This window comes from Sitophilus oryzae, unplaced genomic scaffold (genome assembly GCF_002938485.1).
Source record: "Sitophilus oryzae breed Bouriz unplaced genomic scaffold, Soryzae_2.0 scaffold_1307_pilon_pilon, whole genome shotgun sequence".
NCBI classification, from domain to species: Eukaryota; Metazoa; Arthropoda; class Insecta; order Coleoptera; family Curculionidae; genus Sitophilus; species Sitophilus oryzae.
Window position 1 is genome coordinate 880,955 of NW_022145957.1, and position 25,929 is coordinate 906,883.

Below are 25,929 nucleotides of genomic sequence, written 5' to 3' on the forward strand. Positions count from 1 at the left end.
AGATGTATGTCCAAAAATACTTAGTTTCGGAGATACAGGGTGTAGAAGTTTCATTTTTATTTTGATTTTTTCCAAATAATTTCTGCAGTAACGTCAATATTTGGATTAAAATAGGTGTCTGGGAGTTTTTTGACATGAGAAATTTGATTTTGATGTCAATATGACTCCTACTAGTAGAGGGCGCCACCTACATATTTTTAACTGGTTTGAAGAGTAACAACTGTTCGTCCGTACTTGTATAAAATTACTGAGCAAAAAAATATACATTTTTTACGTAAAAAGGTCTCTCGGTAAAAATCGCTACGAGTAATGATTTTCGAGATATTTGGAATCGAAATTATTAATACCTGTCATCACTGACTTAATCGAATAACTGAGATCATATATTTGAAATGTTTCTGTACCAAAAGTTCAACAAAAACTGTTTTATCATCATTTTTTTTGCAGAAAAAATATGATTAATTTAAAAAAATAAAATTTCCCAAATTTATTATTTCAGTGAAATATAGTATATCTAACAAAACTTTGGTTGCACGTCATCAATGACACCATGCGTCGTCTTATGGAGTTTTCTGGTGGTCGTATTATGATGTGCAACCAAAGTTTTGTTAAATATACTATAACTATCTACTCAACGTGTTTATTTTTCGTTAATAATGGCATGTATTGACTATTTCCATTCTAAATATCTTGAGAACAGTTGCTCGTAGCAATGCAATTTTTACAAAGAGACATTTTTTACGTAGAAAATCACAGATATGTATATTTTCTCTCGGTAGTTTTATACAGGTACAGACAAAAAGTTATTACGCTTCAAAACAGTTAAAACCCATGTAGGTGGCGTTCTCTACCAGTAGGAGTAATATTGACATCAAAATCAAATTTCCCATATCAAAAAATTCCCAGACACCAATTTTCATCTAAATATTGACGTTACTTCAGAAATTATTTGGAAAAAATCGAAATAAAAATTGTCACCGGGAGGCACGTATAGCCGCCTATACTAAAATATGTTAATATCTCGAAAACTGCGACTTTGACTGATTTTGATGTTATTACAAATTTTGTTGCAAATATTATTCCTAATCTTAATTTGAAAACCGCGTTTCGCTAGCTACTGTAATTTTGGAGTTACGATTTTTTAAAATTTTCAACCCCCTTCCCTACCTCCTTAACAACCCCCCACCACCACCAAAAACTAATGGCCAGATTCTCGGGTGCCGCAGTATTTTTGTGCCAAATTTGATTAAAATCGGTTCAGCGGTTTTTGAGTTATCGTGTTACAGACGGACAGACAGACAGACAGACAGAGAGACAGACAGACAGACACCATGAAAATATTTTGTATTTAGGTCATTTATGACCCAAGTAACTTATTTTGAGTGAAATTAAAAAAACTTTTTTTTTGCCGATCCTAATACCTATTGGTATGGTCGGCTCAAAATGAAATTTCTACACCCTGTATCTCCGAAACTAAGAATTTTAGAATATACATTTATACGAACTTTTTACCTATTTTTATCTGCAGAATATGCTGACGAAGTTTTCGGAATACAATTCGGACAACCCTGTATATTTATGCTTTTTGAGTTCTACATCAAATTATAAATATATGAAATGAACAAAATTCTTACAGCTTTAGTGATTATTAATAAATAATATTTTCTTGCCTTTAGCTGTGTATTTTTTCTAATTTCGAAAAATCGAAAGTAGAGAAAAATTAAAAAAAAATAAAAAGTAAAAAGAAAATTGTTTTGCTTGTCGTAAAGGGGGGAACCAAGCTCCACTCCCACAACCGGTTTCTGGGCCTACCCTTCATCAGGTGGGCTGTCCAGGGGCTGGTTCTCACCGATACGGTAAGCAAAACTTCTTCTATATCTACAGACGATGTCGTAAAGTGTCGGTGAGATATTAGTGCATCTCCCGTCAAAAGATGGTAAAGAGCGTTTTTCGGCCCGCTCAAATATATGAAATGAACAAAATTCTTACAGCTTTAGTGTATATTAATAAATAATATTTTCTTGCCTTTAGCTGTGTATTTTTTCTAATTTCGAAAAATCGAAAGTAGAGAAAAAATTTAAAAAAAATAAAAAGTAAAAAGAAAATTGTTTTGCTTGTCGTAAAGGGTATCGGTGAGAAGGGGTAATTTAATAGGGGTAACTTTTGAGAAACACCCGGTAAGTTTTCTGTCCTTTGGAAAATAATTTAATCTATTCAATTTATCTAATGTTTAGTTATTAAACCTTTGATTATTTACCGAGCTTTTTAATTTAAAAAATCTATTATTAAAATTATTTAAATAGTAAAATGTATTAGACAGAAAAATTCTCAAAGATAATGGCAATTTTTATATATAAAGTAGTCAAAATATAGTATTTAACTTGCAATTAGTGGTCATTATTCACTAGGGCAAATTGTACCTCGCGGCTGCAATGCCTAGGGTCAACGTCAGTCTGGATGAATAATGACTATAATTATTCTAATAATAATATGGTACCCTATTATTTTTTTACAAGAATGTCCAGGAATGAAACTTTCATGGCAAAACTATGGCTATTTTTTTAATAAATCTGTTCAAAGAACATGTAACATTTAAGTTTTTATTTATTTACAAATAGAAATCATAATAACAATATTTTTTATGACAGTTTAATGCTATTTCTTACAAAATTTCTTCTTTCTTTCCAGATGCTTGGTATTGAAGGACTGTCACTTTTCCTATTACTGTGTTATCTCCATATGGCAATATTTACAACCTTCATTCCAGTTTGTCCAAACGAGTGTTTATGTTTATCACAAACACAGGTAGGTATAAATATGTTTAACACTACTTTTAAAATGTTTTATCAATCAACTTTTTAAGTAAAGGTTACAATAATTGTATATCGTGTGGTGCATCGGAACACGGGAGAAGAAAGTCTATGTAAATTTTGAAAAGGTCAAAAATTATCTCCACAGATGATTTTACGCCAAAATTATATTAGACTTTTTTGAAGAGGTATTGAAGTTGTACTTTCGTCTAGAATTTCGTTTTATTTGGAATAGGCGTCTAAAAGTTATTCGCAAAAATCTACCTTCTAATTACTCAAAATTTATAATACGGCCCAGAGAAAGCTACAATTAAAATACCAGCAAAAATACAGGGTGTCCCAGAAATGAGTGCAAATATTTTAACTGGTAGTATAGTTCAACCCCAGAAACACGCCTATGAGGTTTTTTTTGCAAAAAAAAAATGTTGAAAATTTTATATTTTTCTTGACATTTTCCGAAAAATTTTGAAAAACTTTTGAGTGCCACTGTTCACTCTCCGGAAATTCGTTTACCATGCATAGACAGAATCTCGGAGAGAATGCAATGTTGCCACTTCCTACCATACCCACATTCTAAATGTTTATAAATTCAAAGTAATTTTAATGGGCTACAACATAGTGGTAATCATAATCCTAATTTTTGCCTTAAGCATAAGCACAGTCACAATCACAATTTTAATATGCGTTTATACAACATAGTCGCATTCATAACTTGGAATGTAAATACAGCTGATAAAGTAACCCAATTTTCTTATTTTTCTATTTCATAATCATTTTAGAAGTGTATTTTTGTTTAAATTTTATTACTCAGGTTTTTTAAACACGAAAATTCGCAAAATTATTAAAGATAAAAATGAAAAAAAAATAATGCCCCCTAACCGATTTTTGTCGTAATCACAATCAAAAAAGTTAAAAGTTACGAACTTCAAGGTTATTAAATTATGCTTTTGATTACGACTGCGATGTATAAACGGTCGTATCTAAAATAATGGTTTTAACTTTTAAGATTGTGACAAAAATTGTGATTATGATTACGATTATGTTGTATAAACCCGCCATAAGTTTCTATAGAAAAATACGAAAATTAAATTTATTCATATTAGTGGACATTGCTAATACTAATTTTAGGAAAATGCGCAATGCTATAAGTACTTTTTACAGTTGAGTAGGCTGAAAAAATAAATTATAATAGCTTTTTTTTTGCCATATTAGGATTTTTTTTCAATCGTTTCAATCAACAATTATAATCTTTAAATATTAAGTTAGAGCTTACCCTTTTGATGAAAATTGATCAGTGTTTTTATCCAACATATACCATAACACATACACTCCAAATATCTATTAATTTGAAAATTATAAATCTATCACTTGCAAAATATTATTTAAAATATTTCACATAATAATTAAACACTAAAGTGACAAATACAACAAAAAGTGTTAAAAAAACTTGCTTTAATAACTACTTAAAACCTCTACTGAACAAAACAAACAGAAACAACAAAAGAAAATTAATGGTTTTACACCAAAAGTGCCAAAACTTTAAGCGATACACGTACAACATACGTTGATTTTGGTTTGTTTACATTCTTTAGATGATTTTGGGAACCCCCGAGAAACCGTAAATACCGTTAAGAGCACTAGGACCCTCTACCACTCCTGTCTAATACGACTTGCCTTGCTCGCCACAGTGCCGAATGTCCGTTCACAAAAAAAGCTTAATCCGCTATTCTATAGATGTCGCTGGGTTATTGATTTGAGTTTAATTTTGGTATTTGGTTAATAAATAAGATTATTAGTACGTTCGAATATCAGAAATCGTTCTAATAGTATCGAGCTTTTAAAACTCCAGAAAGTTATCGCAGATTGTGTTTAATATGTTCGTTAGTGCATATTTTTGTGTCGCTAATCGGTATCGGTATCGGTAAATCGTGATGGCCTATACAAATCCGAAGAAGGTGGATATGCTTCTAAACTCTACCTAAAGTGTGAATTTTGCATACTTCCTCCTGGCAGGTGAAGGGGCTGCGGAAGCTAAGAGGCTTTATTCCGAAGTGTATTCGAATAGACAGATCACGAATGCTCGAACCTTTTTGAGTATATTGAAAATAAAATAATTTCGGACTTCCATTGTCTTTATTTATTTTGATTAACCCAACATTTCGGTGAGAAGGACCACTTACCGTTATCAAGTGTAAACTCTGTGAGGTGTGAGTATGGTTCAGCATTTGAGGGATTTTGGAAGTTTGGATCCTCAGGTCGGCATTAAAGTTCAAGTGTTGTTAAGAATTGTAATGAAGTTAAAAGTAGTGTTAAAGGCAGTTTTAGGACTGGTAATATGAAAAAAAAGAAAGCTTTGCAATTATATCGGGATATCCTTTTTTAATGTTAGGTAAGTTATTTTTTTCTTTTAATTTAATTTGGGAAATGTGGGAAGTATGGCTACTGGCGATCATGTACTTAGTGTTATGGAATTTTGCAAGTAGTTTTTTAGACTTTCTAGTCGCGGCAACAGCGGGCGGCGAACAAGGCGAGATCCGGAAAATTGCCGATTTCCTCCGACGGCTCTCAAAATGTCGCAATTTATTTTTAAAACTTTCAAAGTTAAATAACTCGGTTATTTTCAATTTATTTTAAAAATGGTAAAGAGAAAATATGTTTCTTTTGACCAGATCTACAACCCCTTAAAATATTTGCACTCATTTCTGGGACACCCTGTATAATTTTGTCATTGTCAAGTTTGATGTTTTTTTTATTTTTTTTTTGTTATAAATATTAAATTGTTTACATAATCCCCCATTCACAGCCTAATATCCCAAATGATTGTAAAATTCACGTCTCACAATACGAAGCTGTCAAGGGGAGAATCTTTAGAATTCTACAGAGATGTCGTTTTCAGTTCATCCAAATTTCTGTATTTAATATGCCCATAAATATGGTTTTTGAGTTTTTGAGTTTTTCTCCACAGGAAGAAGTCATTCGGCGAAAAATCCTGTGGTCTTTTCCTACTGTACCCCCAATAGCCGGGAGTCCACGTTTTTTCTTTTCTTCAACATGAAGAATATTCAAGTTATTGTTGTTTTCTTTCTGTTCAATTATTTTTGTCAACACTTCCATGTGCTTAATACTGCGCTTTTAATTTCAAACCTCTGCGTAGTTTAATCTTAAACTGTTGACTTATTCGGTTTGGGCTTTCCGAAGACTGAGCTGCTAACAAATCTAACACAGAGCTATTATTGTTACTACTATTGTTATTATGGTTTCCAGCAAAATTCCGTTTAAGAAGTTGCAAAAATTTTAATTATTTTATGCAAAATTACTCTATTTGGTACCTTCAAATTCTTGTAAACAAAATGTGACATCGAATCTGACAATGACAGAATCTTATATTTGTTGGTATTGTAATTGTAATTTTCTCTGGGCCGTATTATACAGGGTGGTCCGAACTGTATTCCGGAAACTTCGGCAGCATATTCTGCAGATAAAAGTAAGTAAAAAAGTTCGTATAAATGTCATACATTTATACGAACTTTTTTACTACTTTGAATAAAATACTTTGTTTCAGAGATACAGGGTGTAGAAGTTTCATTTTTATTTCGATTTTTTCTAAATAATTTCTGAAGTAACGTCAATATTTGGATAAAAATTGGTGTCTGGGAGTTTTATAACACGAGAAATTTGATTTTGATGTCAAAATGACTCCTATTAGTAGGGGGCGCCACCTACGTGCGTTTTGACTGTTATGAAGAGTAATAACTTTTCTCGTCCGTACCTGTATAAAACTACTGAGTAAAAAAATATACATTTACGACGTACATTTTTTACGTAAAAAATATCTCTTGGTAAAAATCGTTACGAGCAATCGTTCTCAAGATATTTAGAATGGAAATAGTCAATACATGTCATTATTGACAAAAAATAAGCACACGTTCAGTATAGTTATTTGACTGAAATAATAAATTTTTATTTTTTTAAATTAATCATAAATTTTTCTGCAAAAAAATGATGATTAAACAGTTTCTGTTGAACTTTTGGCACAAAAAAATCAAATTTATGGTTTCAGTCTAATAACTATTTAGTCGACATGTTTAATTTATGTCAATGATGACAGGTATTGATAATTTCAATTTCAAATATCTCGAGAACCATTACTCGTAGCGATTTTTACCAAGAGACCTTTTTAATGTAAAAAAAGTTGTAAATGTATATTAATATAATAGTTTTATACAGGTATGGACGTAAACTTATTACTCTTCAAACCAGTTAAAACATATGTAGGTGACGCCCTCTACAATTAGGAGCCATATTGACATCAAAATCAAATATCCCGTATCACAGAACTCCCAGACACCAATTTTTATCCAAATATTGTCGTTACTTCAGAAATTATTTGGAAAAAATCGAAATAAAAATGAAACTTCTACACCCTGTATCTCCGAAACTAAGCATTTTAGGACATACATTTATACGGACTTTTTACTTATTTTAATCTGCAGAATATGCTGCCGAAGTTTCCGGAATACAGTTCGGACCACCCTGTATATTTAACTGATTTGAAGGTAGATTTTTGCAAATAATTTTCTATCATGAAACTGACTATTTCAAATGAAACGAAATTTCTAGAGAGATCTAGAAAAAAGTACAACTTTAAGGCCTCTTCAAAAAAGTGTAATACAACTTTTGCATAAAATTATCTGGGCAGATAATATTTGACCTTTTCAAAATTTACATGGGATTTCCTATGTACCGTGTTCCGATGCACCACACGATATAATATGTTTATGTAAATAAAATCAGTTTAAAGGATATTTAAGATATAAGTTATAATAATTTTATTTAAAGTCCGTTTAAGTATGCCTTAAACTAATTTCATCGGTCATATTAAAGCAAATATTTAAAACTGAGAACTTAGAGTAGCATTCATACCTTCTTCATTTTCCGCTGATAATAGAATATTAGAAATTTATACGTACCAACGGAAAATAAAATTTAAGACTGAATTTATCACCAAAGCAGAAAATTTGCTGATTTCGAGAAATGCTGCAAAAGAGAACGAGATAATCAAAGAAAGACAACATTTAAAGGGAATAACGAATAGTGTCCGTTAATAGAGTTCTATTCGTGTCTTTAAGTTTCAAAAAGGTTTAAAAAATAACTATTAATTTATTAAATTTTGTTTTGGAAAACTTGTATAAGTTTTCAATACTTTTTAAATATGACTTGTTACTTGTTAACTAATAGAATATGCAACTTGTTAACAAACAATCTTGTGAGGAAGTTAGTTCTTATTGAACTATAAATTTTATAGTACGTTGAAAATTTGATTATTTTCTTGATATTTTATGAAAAATTTAATACAAATTTTAGTACTAGGAGTATGTTTATTTAATATACAGAGTGGCCTAACGTTTGAAAAAGGTTCAAGATCAGGTTTCTGGTTTGAGATTGTTATTCGGTTTATTTTAAGTAAGCGTTACATATTACTCATATTTAAGCTGACCCACTCATTTTAAAGTTACAAAAAAAACGATAACAATACAGAAACACTAAAATTAAAATATTTGCCTTGGTCCTTAACCTCATAAATTATCAAGCGTCTAGCCACTACCGGGTAACTATCAATCAAGAAGAAGTTGCACGAATAAATTTTGATTGCTTTAGTTTCAACCTTTTTTTCGTGTTTCGTGATTCGTTAGGTTGTTTTAATTTTAGACTAAATTTGATTGCTTTCAATGTCTTGATTTTAAAATTGCTAGGAAGTCGTCAGCTGGTAGAGATAATGTCTCTGGTAGAAAATAGTAAGTGTAAATGTTTGAGTGGGATTTGGAAAACAAAATCTTGACGTAAAATTTCTAATTTCCTTTTATTTGCTAAGATTACTTTTTACAATTTAAAAATTAATTTTGTTGTTTTTCTTCGTTAAGATTGTTTTTTTTTGGGTTACATTTCCGAAAATATAAAAATTATTTATTTTCGGAACGTACCAGATTTTAAAACATACATACAAACAAACTCATTTGCTAATGTTTTATAAGACACATCCTTAATTTTATTTTTAATATAAATAAATGTCCAGGATCTTCCATTAGTTAAAATTAAATATTAAAAAAAATTAAAGGAAATTTTTATTTTTTTAATAAAGGACGATGTGAATATTAAAGCTTAAAAAATTTCGTTCTTTTTTGTGTCTTATTATTTCTTGTTGATAATATCTAAATCATAATTTCATTGTATAAAGTAATTATCATAATATATCAGATTATGATTCACCGTTTTTAAAATTTAAGGTTAAGTTTAAGGATTACTAATTACTACAAAGAACAAAGAAAATTAATAATTCAGTAGAAAATATAACTAGCGTCTACGTCCCACTAGTCTACTTTGGCACCCGACAATATTTCCGTTTGTTGTCCCTTAATTTCATGAATTTCAATTATTAGCTAAACTAAAGACGTCTATTTTTACGATTTATTTCAAAGTTTGATTGTTATTGGTTTTATTTTGTTAGAATGTTCTTAATAGCACAGATTAGGTATTAGGCTACTTATATTAATAGTTTTTACTCTAGGAAAACTAAAATATCGCATTTTCCTGCAAATTCTGTAAAAAAAATTTTTGTGGAAAGAAGAGTTTAACATGGGAATTAAAATCACATAGTGGTCCAAGGTCCATAAGTGGTCCAAGGTAATTGGCCAAATGATCAAAAAAGTAAGGCAAAGTCAAGTGTAAAAGATCGATGCACATAATCATACACGTATCGTTTCCGTCACGTAGCGTTTCCGTTCTAGCAACCGGACAGTGTATTCACATATTCATACACAAAGCGTTTCAGTTTGTTTTAGTAAAATAAAGTTTTCCCATTTTTCTCGTAAATAACATTGTTACGGTTTAAAATTTCACCGTAACTTATTTTACTTATTTTGCTTATTTTAGGAATAAAACTAAAACTTACTTGAATAACTTGAATAATAACATTTAATTAGCTTACTTCTTAACTGTACATATAACTTCTAATAATATCTTATCTATTAAGTCTCTTCGCCACAACAATTTCTTGGGATGGAGTTGTCTCCGATAACTGTAATATAAAACCTCATTAATAAGATATCAATTTGTCTGTTTAAAACCTACCTTTCTTTCTACAGTGGTTACTAATTTTGTATTTAGACTTATGCTTGTGTTAGGGTATTTTCTTGGCATATTTCTTCGGAGGATTCTTGAACATAGACTTGATGTGATTATCTTTTGTCTGTTTTCAACGCAACAAATGGGAATGTTGGGTCTACAATATACATATGGGTTAAGGATTTTATTATGTATTTTTCCTGTGTGTAATCAATTGATTTTACCTGATTATAGTTGATTTTTCCCTAAATTTCATCTTGTTTATATTACGATTTACAGACTGACGTTTCAATTGTTTGTCAGCTGATCGTGTGACACCGGCGTTTGACAGATGGATCTTTTGTAAATTAGGTTTTCGATCTTTTTAAACGGTTTTATAAATGATCGGAAAAATATATTAATAATTTTCGAAGATATTATGTTCATAGGATTATTATAATTTTAATATGATGTAATAAAATGTTTCACTCAATCCGTATGCATTAAATAAAATTTTACATCGAATTTTATTTTGGGTCTTTTGTTTTACTGGTTGCCAGTGTTGGATTTTGGGTTGGTATCTTGGAGTCCAGCGTCTTTTGCGGATGAAGTTGAGAAGCCATCTTGTCTTGGAAGGTCCGCATGGTGGAAAGTGATGATTACGGTTTAGCTTAAGATTTTTATCAATTTTTTTTTGTACTGGATTTGGTACTGCAACTAATGCCATTGTGACGTGAATGCCACTGTGACGAGGAATGCCACTGGGATACTGAAGACCAGACACCTGGATTTTCTCATGGACTGACTGGAACGACCACTGGGTGACAGATAAGACTTTAATCATCTCTTATTTTATTGCGTTTATGATTGATTAAAATTTATTACATTAAATATACGATCGTATGTGAACTTGGTATACCAGGGGATTCTTACCTCTAAATTTCATTTTATTCTTTACAGTCATTTAATCATAATCACAAATACGCATCAGGGTTGTTCACAGTTTAATCACAACAATATTTTGTGATACTATTCATGATTTCAAGAACTTTAAATTTAGTATTTATTAAACGAATCCAGTACATTTTAGACTTTTTAATCAGTACACTTTTTCCATACACCTCCCTTTTGATATCTCTTGTTCTGTGCATATATTTTTTAATTATTTACTGAGCTAGCTAGAACCTATTTGTAACGGAACCTGGTGAACCTGAGTTCCCATTATAAACTTTTTCACCCAAGGTGGCGTTATAACATGTGCAATTTACCTTCTAATGGATGTAACAAGTATGCAACAAGAGAAAAGTCAATAAGAAGACTTGCAATATATTCAGTCAAAAGAATTAATACAATTTCCGACAAGATCCTCACCTACCGGCATCCAAAAAAAAAATTGTATAAGAGTATACGGAACGGAAACGTTACGTGTATTATACGATACGTGCCTGACAGTATGCATTAATTACTATCTGGCTACTATTAAAACCACTATTCTTTGGAATAAAAAAAACAACTAGTGGAAAATATTATCTCAAAAAATATTCAGCATAGAAAACATGAACCAGTTTAAAGCGATTGGAATGATTGCTAGATATACCACCTTTGATACTAGCCTGGCAACAAAAATATCATTCAAAAAAAGACATTTTAGCACAAAAAAACTTAGGTAAACCCTTTGATAAACCCCAGAAAGCTTATTGAACCATCTGAATCAGAAACAGACAAAATAGCTCTTAGATTGTCATTTGTTTAATATAAAATGATCTTTATTTTTACAAAATCTTTAACATTGGTCACTTTTACAAAAAAATCCAGTTACTCCTTTATTAATGAAACACCCAATATATTATTCCAATATTGAATGGATAATTCATATATATTCAAAATACTATGGTTGCCTACTCTTTTAGACAATGTTTTTCTAAATATTTTCATTTTTATGATCTTTATTATTTGATGAAATCTAGGTGGCTGTGATATACATTTCGTTAATTTAAAAAAATCAAAGACCTAGAGTAAAATATTCAGCGGTAATAAAAGATACACCTTTAAATCATATTTTAATTAGTGCAGAATAAAAACTAAATATATAACATAAATATGACAAAAATTAGAAAAAAAATCTCAAAATGCTTACTTTCCAGTTCATTGCATAAAATGCCTTTCAGTTAAGAGGCATACGAGGAGTTCTACTTCGAAAAGCAGCCACAATCGTTTCTCACATGTTATCGACAATAGTTTGTCAAGTTTTGTAAACACTGTCTTTAACATTCCCCATAAATAAATTCTAAACTAGTTAATTCAGGAGCATTTAAGCATTCTATTAATTGTTGAATGCACACTGCAGTCACCAGTTAATAGAATAATATCAATTCTCTCTAATGTAGAATAAGTTTTCATTTGCGGCAAATTTCTGGTATTTTTTTGTTTTAACTGACAGAAATTGATAACTACATTTTGAATTAATTTGACAGCTACGTTTAAGTAACTTCAGGCGGAAGCCACCTAGATTTTATCAAATAATAAAGATTTACTGACACTAAATCATAAAAATAAAAAAATCTAGGAAAATTTGTTGTGGGGTATTCAGCTTTAATACCTCATATTATACTAAGTTAATTATTTATTAATACCTCATATATACAGGGTGGCGCACCTCATTCACCTCGAAAACGGAAAGATGTAGAAACAAAATATTTCATGGGTATATGTTGTGAGGCAATGCGCACAATTTAAAATTATTTTGAAATATACAGGGTGTGTTAGAACTTAGATCTATATCAAAGTTATATTTTTTTTATGGAACACCCGGTATTTTATTTATTTTTGGTTTCTTGGGCCCAAAAAAAAGCATTTATTATAAGGGTTAAATAGGTTTAATATTTTTGGGTTTTGGGATATTTAATGATATTTAAATTTGCAAGCTACAATAGAATAGATTATTAACACCCTGTACATTACTTTTCAGAATTAATTCTTACTGAAAAGTGTTATTGCTTCCTTAAATTTATACAGAGGTATCAAAAATTGCTGATCTATTTTAAGGATTTATTTTACATAAAAACTTCGTTATTTCAAATACAATACCCTGTATTTTTTAAAATCAATCGAAGCAGATTCAAATGCCCTTTCCAACTATATTAGGGTTTCCTATACCTATCTAGCTCAAATTTTGAATAAAGAGCAATTTTTCAATAAAATTGCTACTTAAGAGATCTAGTGTCGTCATGACAAGTTTCTAGTGACAGTTAGTAGCTATTTTCAAAATCGAAATTACTTAAATTTATACCAGTTTATTTATATTTAATTTACCTACAACAGTTTATAAATAATATTTATTAAATATGTATTTATTATTCTATCAAGAAAAACGCAGAACTAGTTTTAGTTTATTTTACGATGCCTTGTAGATATATGGATTTTCCATAAAAGAGCCAATTACTACAAATTCATTTTCTTCAGTTCTAATGACAGGCTGCCTAATAACTTTTATATAAACCACACTACCAGCTCTGCGAAATAGGACAAGTAGTTTTTCAAAGCAACGCTTATCAGGAAGATTCCTATTTGGATATCTTTGAGCATAAGCCCTTGAGGCAAGAAGCAATTTTCCTCTCAAAATAAAATCACTAGTAACATATCCATTCGTTCCGGCAGCAGATACTGCTTTATTTTTCTTTATGAAATAATGAATATTTACTTATTAAACTATTGTAAGTAAATATAAGTAAACTGTTATAAATTATAAATAATAATGAAATGAATTATAAATAATAATTGAAAATAGTTACTAACTGTCACTAGAAAATTGCCATGGAAACGCCGCGCCAGCCCTCTTGATAGCAATTTTATTTAAAAATCGCTTCTTATTCAAAATCTGAGCTAGATAGGTATAGGAAACCCTACTATAGTTTTAAAGAGCATTTGAATCTGCTTTGATTTATTTAAAAAAATACAGGGTGTTGCATTTAAAATATCGAAGTTTTTATATAAAAAATCCTTATGATAGATGAGCAATTTTTGATACCCCTGTATAAATTTAAGGAAGCAATAACATTTTTCAGTAAAGTTTATTTCTCTATGTTTAAACTCAGCAGAAGAATTAATTCTGAAAAGTAATGTACAGGGTGTTAATATTCTATTCTATTGTAGCTTGCAAATTTAAATATCTTTAAATATCTCAAAAACCAAAGATTTTAAACATATTTAACCCTTATAATAAATGACTTTTTTGGACCCAAGAATCCAAAAATTAAATAAAATACCGGGTGTTCCATTAGAAAAAATATATAACTTTGGTATGGATCTTAATTCTGACACACCCTGTCCATATGAAAATAATTTTAAATTGTGCACATTGCCCTCCCCCACATATACCCATAAAAAATTTTGTTTCTACATCTTTCCGTTTTCGTATAATCAACCGAGGCGAATGAGGTGCGCCACCCTGTATACAGGGTGTCCCACAATTAGTGCGACAAACTGAAAGGGGTTGTAGAAGGCATCAAAACAAGTCATTTGAGTATAGGAACCCATGTCCGGTATTATTAAAATGAGCGGAAGGAACTTGACTGGACGTGCACTAAGGTACCAACACGGACTGCACGCCCAACTATCAACAGCGAACAGGCGTGTGCATTTGTGTTTTCAACAGAATGGACGGCACTTTGAGCAGTTTTTGTAAATGTTTTGAATAAATAATGCAACTTGAAATTTACGTTTCACTCCACCTCCTGCCAAAACGGCACATATCCGGACATGGGTTCCTATACTCAAATGACTTGTTTTGATGCCCTCTACAACCCCTTTCAGTTTGTCGCACTAATTGTGGGACACCCTGTATGAAGTTATACCCTGTATAAATTTTTGGGCCAAATTTTTATTTGATTTAAAGTACAATAGATATTTCAACTACATATTAGGCTATACCGGGTAAATTCTAATTTCGGTAGCTTTTATTAAAATTTGTTCTTCATGTTAAGAAAATGTTAAATACGTCAAAAATTTTAGTCAAAAAAAATAAAACTCGCTTTTATTTTTCTGACATTTTCTTATTTTAGTTTGTTGATATTTTATTGATTATCTTAATAACCCTGAAAGTATTTTTTTTAAACATTTTAATATGTTTTTTAGGTTCTGTGTAATTCTGGTGGGCTTGTCGAGATCCCTCTAAAGGACTTTCCTGCCACAGTGGAACATTTATCATTGACAAGAAATAACTTTCCAGTGATACGAAGTGACTCTTTCTCGGGTCTGCGCCATTTAAGGAAACTGTCTTTGGACGGAAACAACATATCTCTTATAAAACCCTTCGCATTTAGGTAAGAAATTAATTTTAGTTTCAGCCTCCTAAAATAACCCTGTTCTAATAAATTGTATAAATACATTTGTATTAGACATATAATACAGGGTGGGTCTTAAGTAAGTGCAAATATATTGAGGGGTAATATATTTTGATCTTAGAAATAAAGGACTATGAAATCGTTCGCAAAAAAAAATAAAAAATTTGGAATTTTTTGGAAAATGTTTTAGGTTTTAGTTATCATTATCACTAGCAAATGAAATGTTACTTTTTCGGAACCGGTTTTAATTATTTTCGTGTTACGCGTGCGTAGTGAGTCGGTTGATTTTCAATTATGTTTCCTACATAACATAATAACAGTTTATATTAATAGTTTTCTACATAACTCCGTTATGTAGCCCGAAAGACGAACTAAAGAAATCTATCTCGAATATATTGAAGAATACCTTAAAATCCTCCAGCCCTTAGCTTATACCACAGCCCGACTCTACTTAACAAGCCGTGAACAAGGAAATCTGGCAACCCTGGTTTCAGATCGATCGATACACGTTTAGCCATATGATTTACGTTCATTGACCTGTTGTTCTGTTATGTTTTTGTAAATAAATCCAATTTTTTGAAAGAAAATATTGTTTAGTTAAAGACTAAAGTTGTGAAAAGTCTTACTGTGTGAGATTTGTAAGTTACCTGGACAATTTTTTTCCGTAAACATTGCGTAAAAACAAATATCCGTGGGTGAAAAATTCGCCAGGTTATAAGCGAGGTTAAGTGCTTTCTTCAAAGAATGGCGGCAAATTCGGCGGCGAATGAACATTTTGTGGTGCGTTTTAAAACAATTTATTTAAAGTTAATTGTTGTAATCAAAAATTACCATGCCAAGTCCTTGTTGTGTGCCTGGGTGCAAATCCAATTATAAAACTTGTCTTGATGCAGGAGAACCAGCGGTATCTGTTTTTAACTTTCCAAAGGATGAAAATCTTAAAGCCCAATGACTTAGGAATATTCCTAGGGAGGCATGATGACCCTCAAAATATTCTGTGGTTTGTGCTAAGCATTTTGTAGAAAGTGACATTATTAGGGAGGAGGATTATCGGTTGCCAGATGGATGGATCAATGCAAAAGGTTCCTACCAAAACTAGACTAAAGTTAAATGAAGTACCTAAAATATTTTCAAATTTGCCACATTACAAACAAAACATGTCAAAAACAGTCCCTGTTCCTCGAAAAAGTCCTGCAGAAAGAACCAAAGAAATGCAAGATCGAAGTGAGCAATTTAAGCATTTCTTCGGTTCTTTCAGCAGGACTTTTTCGGGGAACAGGGACTGTTTTTGACAAGTGGCATTTTTTTTTAGTTTTATGTGACAAATTTGAGCAAACCTTAAATAAACTTAAAAATTCGCGCCTCGATAGCCGGTAAAACGGTCCGTCCGTCGTGCATTTGCGCTCGCTAAAAACCGATCTGAATCTCTTGCCGGTTGCGGCGTTACCAAATGGTTGTTCACGGCTTGTTAAGTAGAGTCGGGCTGTGCTTATACCATCGATATCTCTTCGACATAGTGATCATAACACATCACTTTTTAAAGACATGTAATAATATAAATTTTATAAAAAAAGAACATATTTTTGTGTTTGTAGATGTTCTGAAAATTATAATGATATTGAAAAGTATAATAATTAAATAAGTAAGTATCATACTAGGAAAATTGGAAATGTAATTGGTAATACAAGAAAATTAATATTAACATTTAACAAAAAGTACTTAAATTGAATTCTGGTTGTCTTAACTTGCGGTTAATTATATTTATTTTTAAGTTATTTTACTAACTTAATTTGCAGATAATCATGATTTAAGTCAAAAATATAAATTTAGGTCATAAAAACGACTTAAATAACGTTTATATTGATTTAAGTCTTACAAAAATGACTTCAAATAAAATGATTTAAGTCAAAGACTTAAGACGTAAATCATTTGAACTTTATGTTGAATTTGACTTATTAAAACTTAAATTATTTTGTGATTTTAGAAATAACTTAAGGCTTAAGACGTAAGTCTTTTCAAAACTGACTGGTTGCAGCTCTGATTGAAATCACTAATTTATTCTACTAATTTCGATATTTTAAATGAGGCTTTACCAAATTAATTTCGGATTAGAGATTTCCTTTGTATGTGTGTTTTTTAGCGTCCTTTTGTGCGTTTTTTTTAATATTCCTAAACTACCATTAATACTGTATGAACGATAAAGGGACCTTGACAAAAAGATGACATTCACTATATAATTTTACATACAAAATAACAGCGGATTCCAAGACCAGCTTGACGTTTTTTTTTATGATCCTATTATATATTTATTACACGCAGTCCGATTACTCTAAATATCTGGAAATTATTTTGTGGTCATTTTGAGAAGTATTAGGTAATTTAAAAGTTTGAGACCAGAGTAGGAAATACAGGAATAGAACTACACTCAGATGCAAAAAAACGCAACGGAGAATTCTTTTAGCAACATATAGCTATATTTTTAACCCCATTTTCATATTTTTTTTAGAAAGCTGTATACAGGGTGGTCCGAATTGTATTCCAGAAACTTCGGCAGCATATTCTGCAGATTAAAATAAGTAAAAAAGTTCGTATAAATGTATGTCTTGAAATGCTTAGTTTCGGAGATACTGGGTGTAGAAGTTTCATTTTTATTTCGAATTTTTCCAAATAATTTAAGAAGTAACGTCAATATTTGGATGAAAATTGGTGTCTGGGAGTTCTCGGACATGAGAAGTTTGATTTTCATGTCAATATGACTCCTACTTGTAGAGGGCGCCACCTGCACATGCTTTAACTTGTTTGAAGAGTAATAACTTTTCCTCCATACCTGTATAAAACTACTGAGTAAAAAAATATACATTTACAACTTTTTTTACATATAAAACGTCTCTTGGTAAAAATCGCTACGAGTAATGGTTCTCGAGATATTTGAAAATGAATTTATCAATACCTATCATCATTGATAAATTAAATATGTTGACCAAATAGATATTAGACTGAAATCTTAAATTTGAAATCTCTTTGTGCCAAAAGTTCAACAGAAACTGAAAAAATTATGATTAATTTAAAAAAATAAAAATTTATTATTTCAGTCAAATAACTATTCAACGTGGGCTTATTTTTTGTCAATAATGACATGTATTGACTATTTCTATTTTAAATATCTTAAGAACGGTTGCTCGTTGCGATTTTTACCAAGAGACATTTTTTACGTAGAAAGTCATGGAAATGTATATTTTTTAGTCAGTAGTTTTATACAGATACCGTCGAAAAGTTATTACTCTTCAAAACAGTCAAAACGCATGTAGGTGGCGCGCCCTACAGATAGGAGTCATTTTGATATCAAAATCAAACTTTTCGTGTCACAAAACTCCCAGACACCAATTTTCATCCAAATATTGACGTTACTTTAGAAATTATTTAGAAAAAATCGAAATAAAAATGAAACTTCTACACCCTGTATCACATTTATACGAACTTTTTTACTTAGTTTTATATGCAGAATATGCTGCCGAAGTTTCCGGAATACAGTTCGGACCACCCTGTATAATTATGCCATCTTTTATTCGTAAACTCAGTTTTTTATAAACTTTAGTGTTTGGCATATTATACAGGGTTAATCGAGGGGTTGTTTTCTTACCCTAACTTTAAAACACCCTGTGCAATATTTTCATGTGTCCATTTTCCTAAAATATAATTTTGCAGTCAGGACCATGTTTCCTGAGCATTTTGTTTTTTGGATCATGTCAATACATGCCTTGGTTAATTTTTAAGAGCAAAATGAGCTTGCCACCAACAATTTGCATTTTTTTCAATTATCATTTCTTTTTTGAACTTTCTGAAACTTGAACGTTTTTTTTTCATTTAGTATAAAGTATCCAATGCAGTGTAATATGACGTTAAGACAATAGTCACCAAAATCATCCCGACGTATTAAAAAAATACATGAAAAAGTAATGATAGTTAAAAAAATTGCAAATTAATAGTTATCAGTTCATTTCACTCTTAAAAATTAACCAAAACATGTATTGACATGAATCAAAAAACAGAATGCCCAGGAGTCATGGGTCTGACCCTTAGATGTCTGACCGTAAAATTATATTTTTTTTTAGAAAATTTACAGACGAAATTATTGCACAGGGTGTTTTAAAGTTAAGGTAAAAAAACAACCCCTCGATTAACCCTGTATAATATGACAAATACTAAATTTTATAAAAAGCTGAATTTACGAATTAAACTTGATATAATTATATACAGCTTGCTAAAAAATTCATAAAAATAAGGCTAAAAATAACAGAAATATAAGACTTTAAATTGGACCAAAGATTTATTCGTTGTGTTTTTTGCATCTAAGTGTAGAATAAGTATCAGGTACCATTATTGCATAGGTCACAAAAATGGCAAGAAACGGAAAATGTATATTTTAATGTGAACTTACCGGGTAACTTAAAAGTATCTCCCGTAAATCGGCTACATTATAGTAGAAAATTAAATAAGTTGCGGAAATGCTTCTTATTTCTTTATAAGCTATTTGTATTTTTTACATTATAGTTTTAATATCTTAAAAATACTTCAAATTACTCATAATATACTCTAAACTGCTACTTAAATACTATATCTATACCCTCTATTTAGCATCGTTATTATTTTCGATTACATGATACCAAATAAATTTAGTACTAATATAGATAATTTTCCGATTTACCTCATATTTTAATATAAAAATAAAGACTTTCCAGTAACCGTAAATATTTTATATAATACTAAATTGAGTTGACTGGGTTTTATTACCGTAGGAAGATTTTTATCGTATATTTCCTTTAGGGGGTATCGAGTGCATTTCCGCTTTATATTTAGAGGCTTTCAAAGAAGAGTCTATTTTAGTTGGCTCTTCGATATTTATGTTCCAGGCAAATCTAGAATTGTGAAAAGAACTAAAACATCAATAAAATATCAACAAAGGGCTTTTTCTTCAGACTTCTCCTCCACATTTTCTCTAAATTCTATATATAGGGCTGGTATTATTTTATTTATATTTCCCATTTCTATATATTCAATATTTAATAAAATTTTACAAGAAGGTCAAGACGAGGAAGAAAGCCGAGATTATGCATCCACCTCAGTGAAGGAGAAAACAAAATTCTGGTTGTTCAGATTTTTGGCGTTCTTTAGTTCTTTTAGAGGTTTTCCTTCTTTAAACCTGTTTTTTCTTATTTGTTTTCTTTATATTTGTATTTGTTTTTTAGTGTTTTACACAAATATATTATAAGATTATATTGCTAGTATCGCATTTACACTATGAATGGAAAGTGAAGCCAAAAAAAGAACTAGGAATATCAATCTTGCATAAGTCTATCCTTTTGATTCAACAAGCTTTTCGTGCGCTGGCGCCAAATAAAACGATCTCATTCGTCTACTTCATCGCTGAATGCTGTCACCTGCCCGCCCACTAATTTAAACTCTAAATATTAATAACGTATAATACAGGGTGGTCCGAACTGTATTCCGGAAACTACGGCAACACATTCTGCAGATAAAAACAAGTAAAAAAGTTCTTATACATGTATGTCTTGAAATGCTTAGTGTCGGAGATACAGGGAGTAGAAGTTTCATTTTTATTTCGATTTTTTCCAAATAATTTCCGAAGTAACGTCAATATTAAACAATAAGAAAACACAATTTAAAATATCTAAATACAACTTTTCAAGAACACTTTAATTTTTAGGAAGATACGTCTAATATAAACCGTTGATGTTGAGTTAAAATGACATTTTAAGAAGTCAAACTTTAAACAAAAAGTTTTTTGCTCGGTTTTTTGTATATGATTATTTATTGTTTGTTTTTAATTTTTACTTATGATATATGTTTATTTTTGTTATGTTTATTAAAATCAAAGAACCGGTAGCCATACATTTTTCTGCTAAAAAATTAAGGTGGTTGTGAGTAATGTATTTAGATATTTTAAATAATTTTATCTTTGTTCTTTTTGTTTTTTTTTCTGCTTCTGACGACGGGATGAGATGTACCTACTATAATGTTAAGCTTTTTTGTCCAATAGGCAAATTTGTTTGAAAATTGTGTGTGCACTGGGTGCGCAAATTTGAAATGAAACTTCTTAAGGTACATTCAGGCTGAGAGCGTCGAGCGTCGCGTCGCGTTTGCGTCGCGTCCGCGTGTCGAAATGGAATCGATTCACTTAACTTAGATTAGACCGTTCAGGCAGCTTATATTTCTTTAAGAAGAGAAAAAACTTAACCAACAAATCGTATTTATAGTGGTTATGTCATCCAATGAAAATGCGAGTTGCTTAACTCTAACCATTCTAATTCTGAGCTAGCAAATGAAATAAATGCTTTACCTAGACCGTTAATCAGAAGCTACAAACCACGGAGGAATAACAGGGGGAGGCGCTACAGCTGTTGTGAACACAGGTTCACCTAGCCGCCAGCCATATTTGATTGTGCTACGTTTCTGTCATTTGTGAATTTTTCTCAAAATGTAATGTTTTTTATCAATAATTTGAGTGTTTTCTATTACATAAACGTTAAAAACCATGGTGTCATGTGCTCTACGCAACTGTAGCAGCAGGAAAGGTATCGACTCGAAGAAACTCACCGGCGCCGGCGTTAATAGGTTTGTTCTCACAGCTGTAAGAAACATATTTCCAACACATAATCATGTGCAATAGGATAAAACGCGTTCGCACAGAAATTTTTGATTGGTTTCCGACCAACAGTACGCTGTTCGCACAGAAAATTCTGATTGTTAGCTGACAGTCAGACCTGTTCGCGGATCTTTCGCAAGTAAAGTGTCCGGCGCATGCGTATTGCGACCCGACCTCATTAGTTGGTAAACTTAATATACAAAACGTGTGTTGCTTTTGTTTAGTATTTTTTTCTTCAAAAAATAAAGAAAAGAAATGAGCGATTTTGAATCTTCCGAAGAATCTGAGGCGTCCGAATTTTCGGATACAGACACAGACCTACAAGAGCTGATGGAGGAACGGATCAGGCTCAAGAATCAAAATTACAAAACATTAAAAAGAACAAAACCAAAAACATTAAAAGATGTCTTTGGTTAATTCCTTGTTCGTTTTCTTCTTTATTCGGTATTAAGTAGGAGTTAAAATTAGTGGTATTATTAGATCAAAAAAGAAGAGTAGGGGATTCGCTGTTCGCACAGACAGTTTGAAATTGACAAGAAATTGCATTATTTGAGACCAAGAAGAAGTCACACAAACATGTCACAAACATGTTGTGAACACGCTGTGAGAACAAACCTAATATTTCACGGGTAACATAAATAGCGTGCAGCAGGTCCGTAATGACCGAATTAACGAATAAACATTAATTAGTATTTTCTGCCTATTTTAAGTTTGGTGTAGTCATGCCAAATAATAATTTATTCATCGCGATACACACCATTAATATTATAGAATGTATTACATTAGCTCAAGGCAAATTTTAATTATTGTTTGCTTTTATTATTTGAAGTTTTACCTAATCCGGTCCTGTCCAAATGGACACTTTTGGCCCCGCCCAAACAACGAAAGTGATACCGTTTTTATCCTACAGTTATCCCCCTCTCTTATTTCTCCGTGCTACAAACCTATCAATGAAAATCTGCATGCAAAATGTACTTCCTAGTACACAAACAAAAGATATTGGTATCCAAGTACACTATCAAGTTTATTATAGTACTTTTTGGTATTTGCGCGATTCTTACCACTTTTTTTCTCGCTAGCTCATGCATCAAGGCATGGTTAAGGCCATGTCCTATCAATGCCGTGGTATGTCACGGCCTTGAATGGAAAATATCCAGTGGAATACCCAGAGAAATGGCGAAATAGCCACAAGTCTTTTCTTTGAACAAAAGGACCCTAGGGTGTGTTATACTACAATTAGCTTTCCAGTTCTGAAAACAAATATACCAATCGTTACAGTTCAGCGATACGTCCATACGTGCACTATGTGCACTATAGAAAAAGCCTCTGGCTAAATCCAGCGTTTGAGCTTTAACCGGCGTGACAGAAGTCGAGTACGGTGTTCGTGTTTTGCATTCTACCTTGCCAGTCAGACACAGTCTGCAACGGCAAAGAGCAAGCAGACCCTCCCCCCGACGCTTGTCGCACGCTGAATACTAAAATATAAAATATTTTTTCGCTTTTTAACCTGAGTTTATCGTTGTTTAAAGAGATCTCTGAAGGTTACAATTTATTTAAATAAAGTGAAATGTCCAAGAAACTCAAAAATAAACATACGGTTTAACAACTGGGGACAAGTGATTGAGACAAGGAATAGACACAGAATTTATATCGATATACAGGGTGATTCACGGTCATGGCACGTTAGACGTTTATGGAGTACCGGTCATATAATTTTTTGGAAAATTTCGATTTTTGCGTAAAGGCACCTGCTCCGTGTGTTTAAATTATTTTCAGCATTACAGTCTTGCCGCTTCATACTAAAAGTGGTAGCATGCTTGTTAATTTAAATGGACTACCCGGTATATTATTATATTTTTCGAAACTACTCACATATCTTAATGGTTTCTATTATACTAACCTATACCACCAATATCTAATAGTTTTCGAGATAAAAAATAAAAACTGCCAAAAACATGATCTTGAATAAGCATTGGTTAAATCCTAAATTCCGCATATTGAAAGATAAAATTTGCTTTATAGGTTAAGAAAAGTTGACATATTCGATTTGTCTAATCAACTGATTGTATATCAAACAGGGAGGTCAGAAAAAAATATTATTTCTGATTGTTATAAAATCATTCAAATTAGTGTTATTTTAAATTCAAGCCTATCTGTATTATTTAAAGAATTGATACCCAAATAAGATGGGTTTTCAACGATATATCTTGTTCCTATACCTAAATCTTCTGGTTTCTTCAGTAAAGCAATTTAACTAGTGCTATTATAAATTCATAATAACACGCAAATTTTAAAATAAGAAACAAGCAAAAAAAGATACCTAAATACGTTTATTTATTGTAAACATTAATTATAATATCAGTACAATTGGTTAAATTAATTCCAGACGATAACAGGTGAGTTGAATTTTTAGGAAGTAAATTTATTTCCTGAGTGCTTGAACTTGTTGAAGACCCATCATTGCCAGAAATGTTACCCAAAATATTACATGACACTTTTTTCTTATTTTCTTTGGAATTTTCTATATTGCTCTCTGCCACTGTGTTAGAGCGCCAACCACCATGTCTTTTAACAGTTAATAAATCCACTCCTGAATCTGCAAGCAACGACGCAGACGATCTAAGGAAACAATGTCCAGTGTATTGTTGTGGATTTGGAAGACTTAGGAACAATTCTATTTTATGCGGCATTTTCCCTAAAGTATTAATGCCAACGGGTTGCTTAATACATTTTCCATTTCTGTACCCCACAAAAAATCTAGTATGCTCTGTGTTGCTTGGCCGCATAGCTATATATCTTCGAACCGTTTCCACCATATTTATTCCTTCAACATTCCCTTTCGTTATAAAAAAATCTCGTGATATCTTTGTTTTCGTAATTGGAATAATGACATGAGTGCTTCATCTTTAACATTTTGCAGCTGCAGATTTGTCAACTCGATACGCCGGCAGGCTCCCGCAAGTCCCACTATCAATGAAACTTTTGTCAGGAAATAAGTTTTATCATCGGCTTCCAACAAAAAACGAGTTATGTCTTCTTTTCTTAAAATTCTCGATTTTTTTGACCGAAATCCTTCCGATTTTCTTTTTACAAATGCAATTAAATGGACGTACTTACTAATATCTGTATTTTTCTTCACTGATATAACTGAACGTAGCATGGAATAATATACCCAAAATGATGAAGCCTTCCTATGTTTTGTAAGATGTTCAAAATATGCCAGGATAACCTTTTCGTTACTACTATTCTTGATTCCTTTCCCTTTACACCAATCTTCAAGTTTTACATGGGCTTGCTCGTACGTTTGTCTTGATTTTTCGGGAAGTAGGGAATCGACAACGTTTTGCGCAAAGCCTTCAATATCCGAAGGGACACTTTCAGAATCAGAATCACCCATATTAATATTATTTTTTGCTTTTTGATAAAACTGAACGTTTAACACAAAATTGAACATAATAATTGAGTTGTCAAAGTCAAAATGGAAACAATCAACAAGCACGGTTACCACGGCGTCGACTAATATGTGCACCTGATAATTTTGAATTTTAATTGTTATGAGGCTATCTCTGATATTTTAAATTAAATCAAATCTCTTTGGATCGTCACTGTTCGTAGATTAAATTTTGAATGATACACGTTCGATACGAACTTTTTAATGAAACTTGTGTAACTAAGCCACTCGGCTAACGCCTCGTGGCTGAACGTTACACGCGTTTCATTATGATGTTCGTATCGAACTTGCATCATTAATAACTATTATAAGTCTTTTGATTTTTTAAATAATATACATAGGGTTGAATTTAAAATATCAAAGATTTCAGCAATTTTATAACAAACGGAAATAAATAATATTTTTGCTCTCCCCGTGTAATATCCAATCGGTTTATTTAGACAGATTGAATATATCGACTTTCCTTAACTTATAACCCAAATCTCAACTTTAAAAATGTTTAAGACATGATTTTACCAATGCTTATTCACGATTATGTTTTTGTCAATTTTATACATGTTT

The 25,929-nt window shown here is 31.3% G+C and overlaps 1 protein-coding gene across 1 annotated transcript in view; it reads left to right on the top strand.

The window, feature by feature from the left end:
- Positions 1-2,713: 2,713 nt before the first annotated feature.
- The window catches only part of LOC115874867 (chondroadherin), a 55,163-nt gene continuing 31,947 nt past the window's right edge, over positions 2,714-25,929 (top strand). Inside the window, exons 1-2 of the mRNA XM_030890163.1 lie at positions 2,714-2,805; positions 15,045-15,232. Of these exons, the coding sequence (XP_030746023.1) occupies positions 2,740-2,805; positions 15,045-15,232 (254 nt within the window). The 5' untranslated portion in view covers positions 2,714-2,739. The remainder of the gene's footprint in view (positions 2,806-15,044; positions 15,233-25,929) is intronic.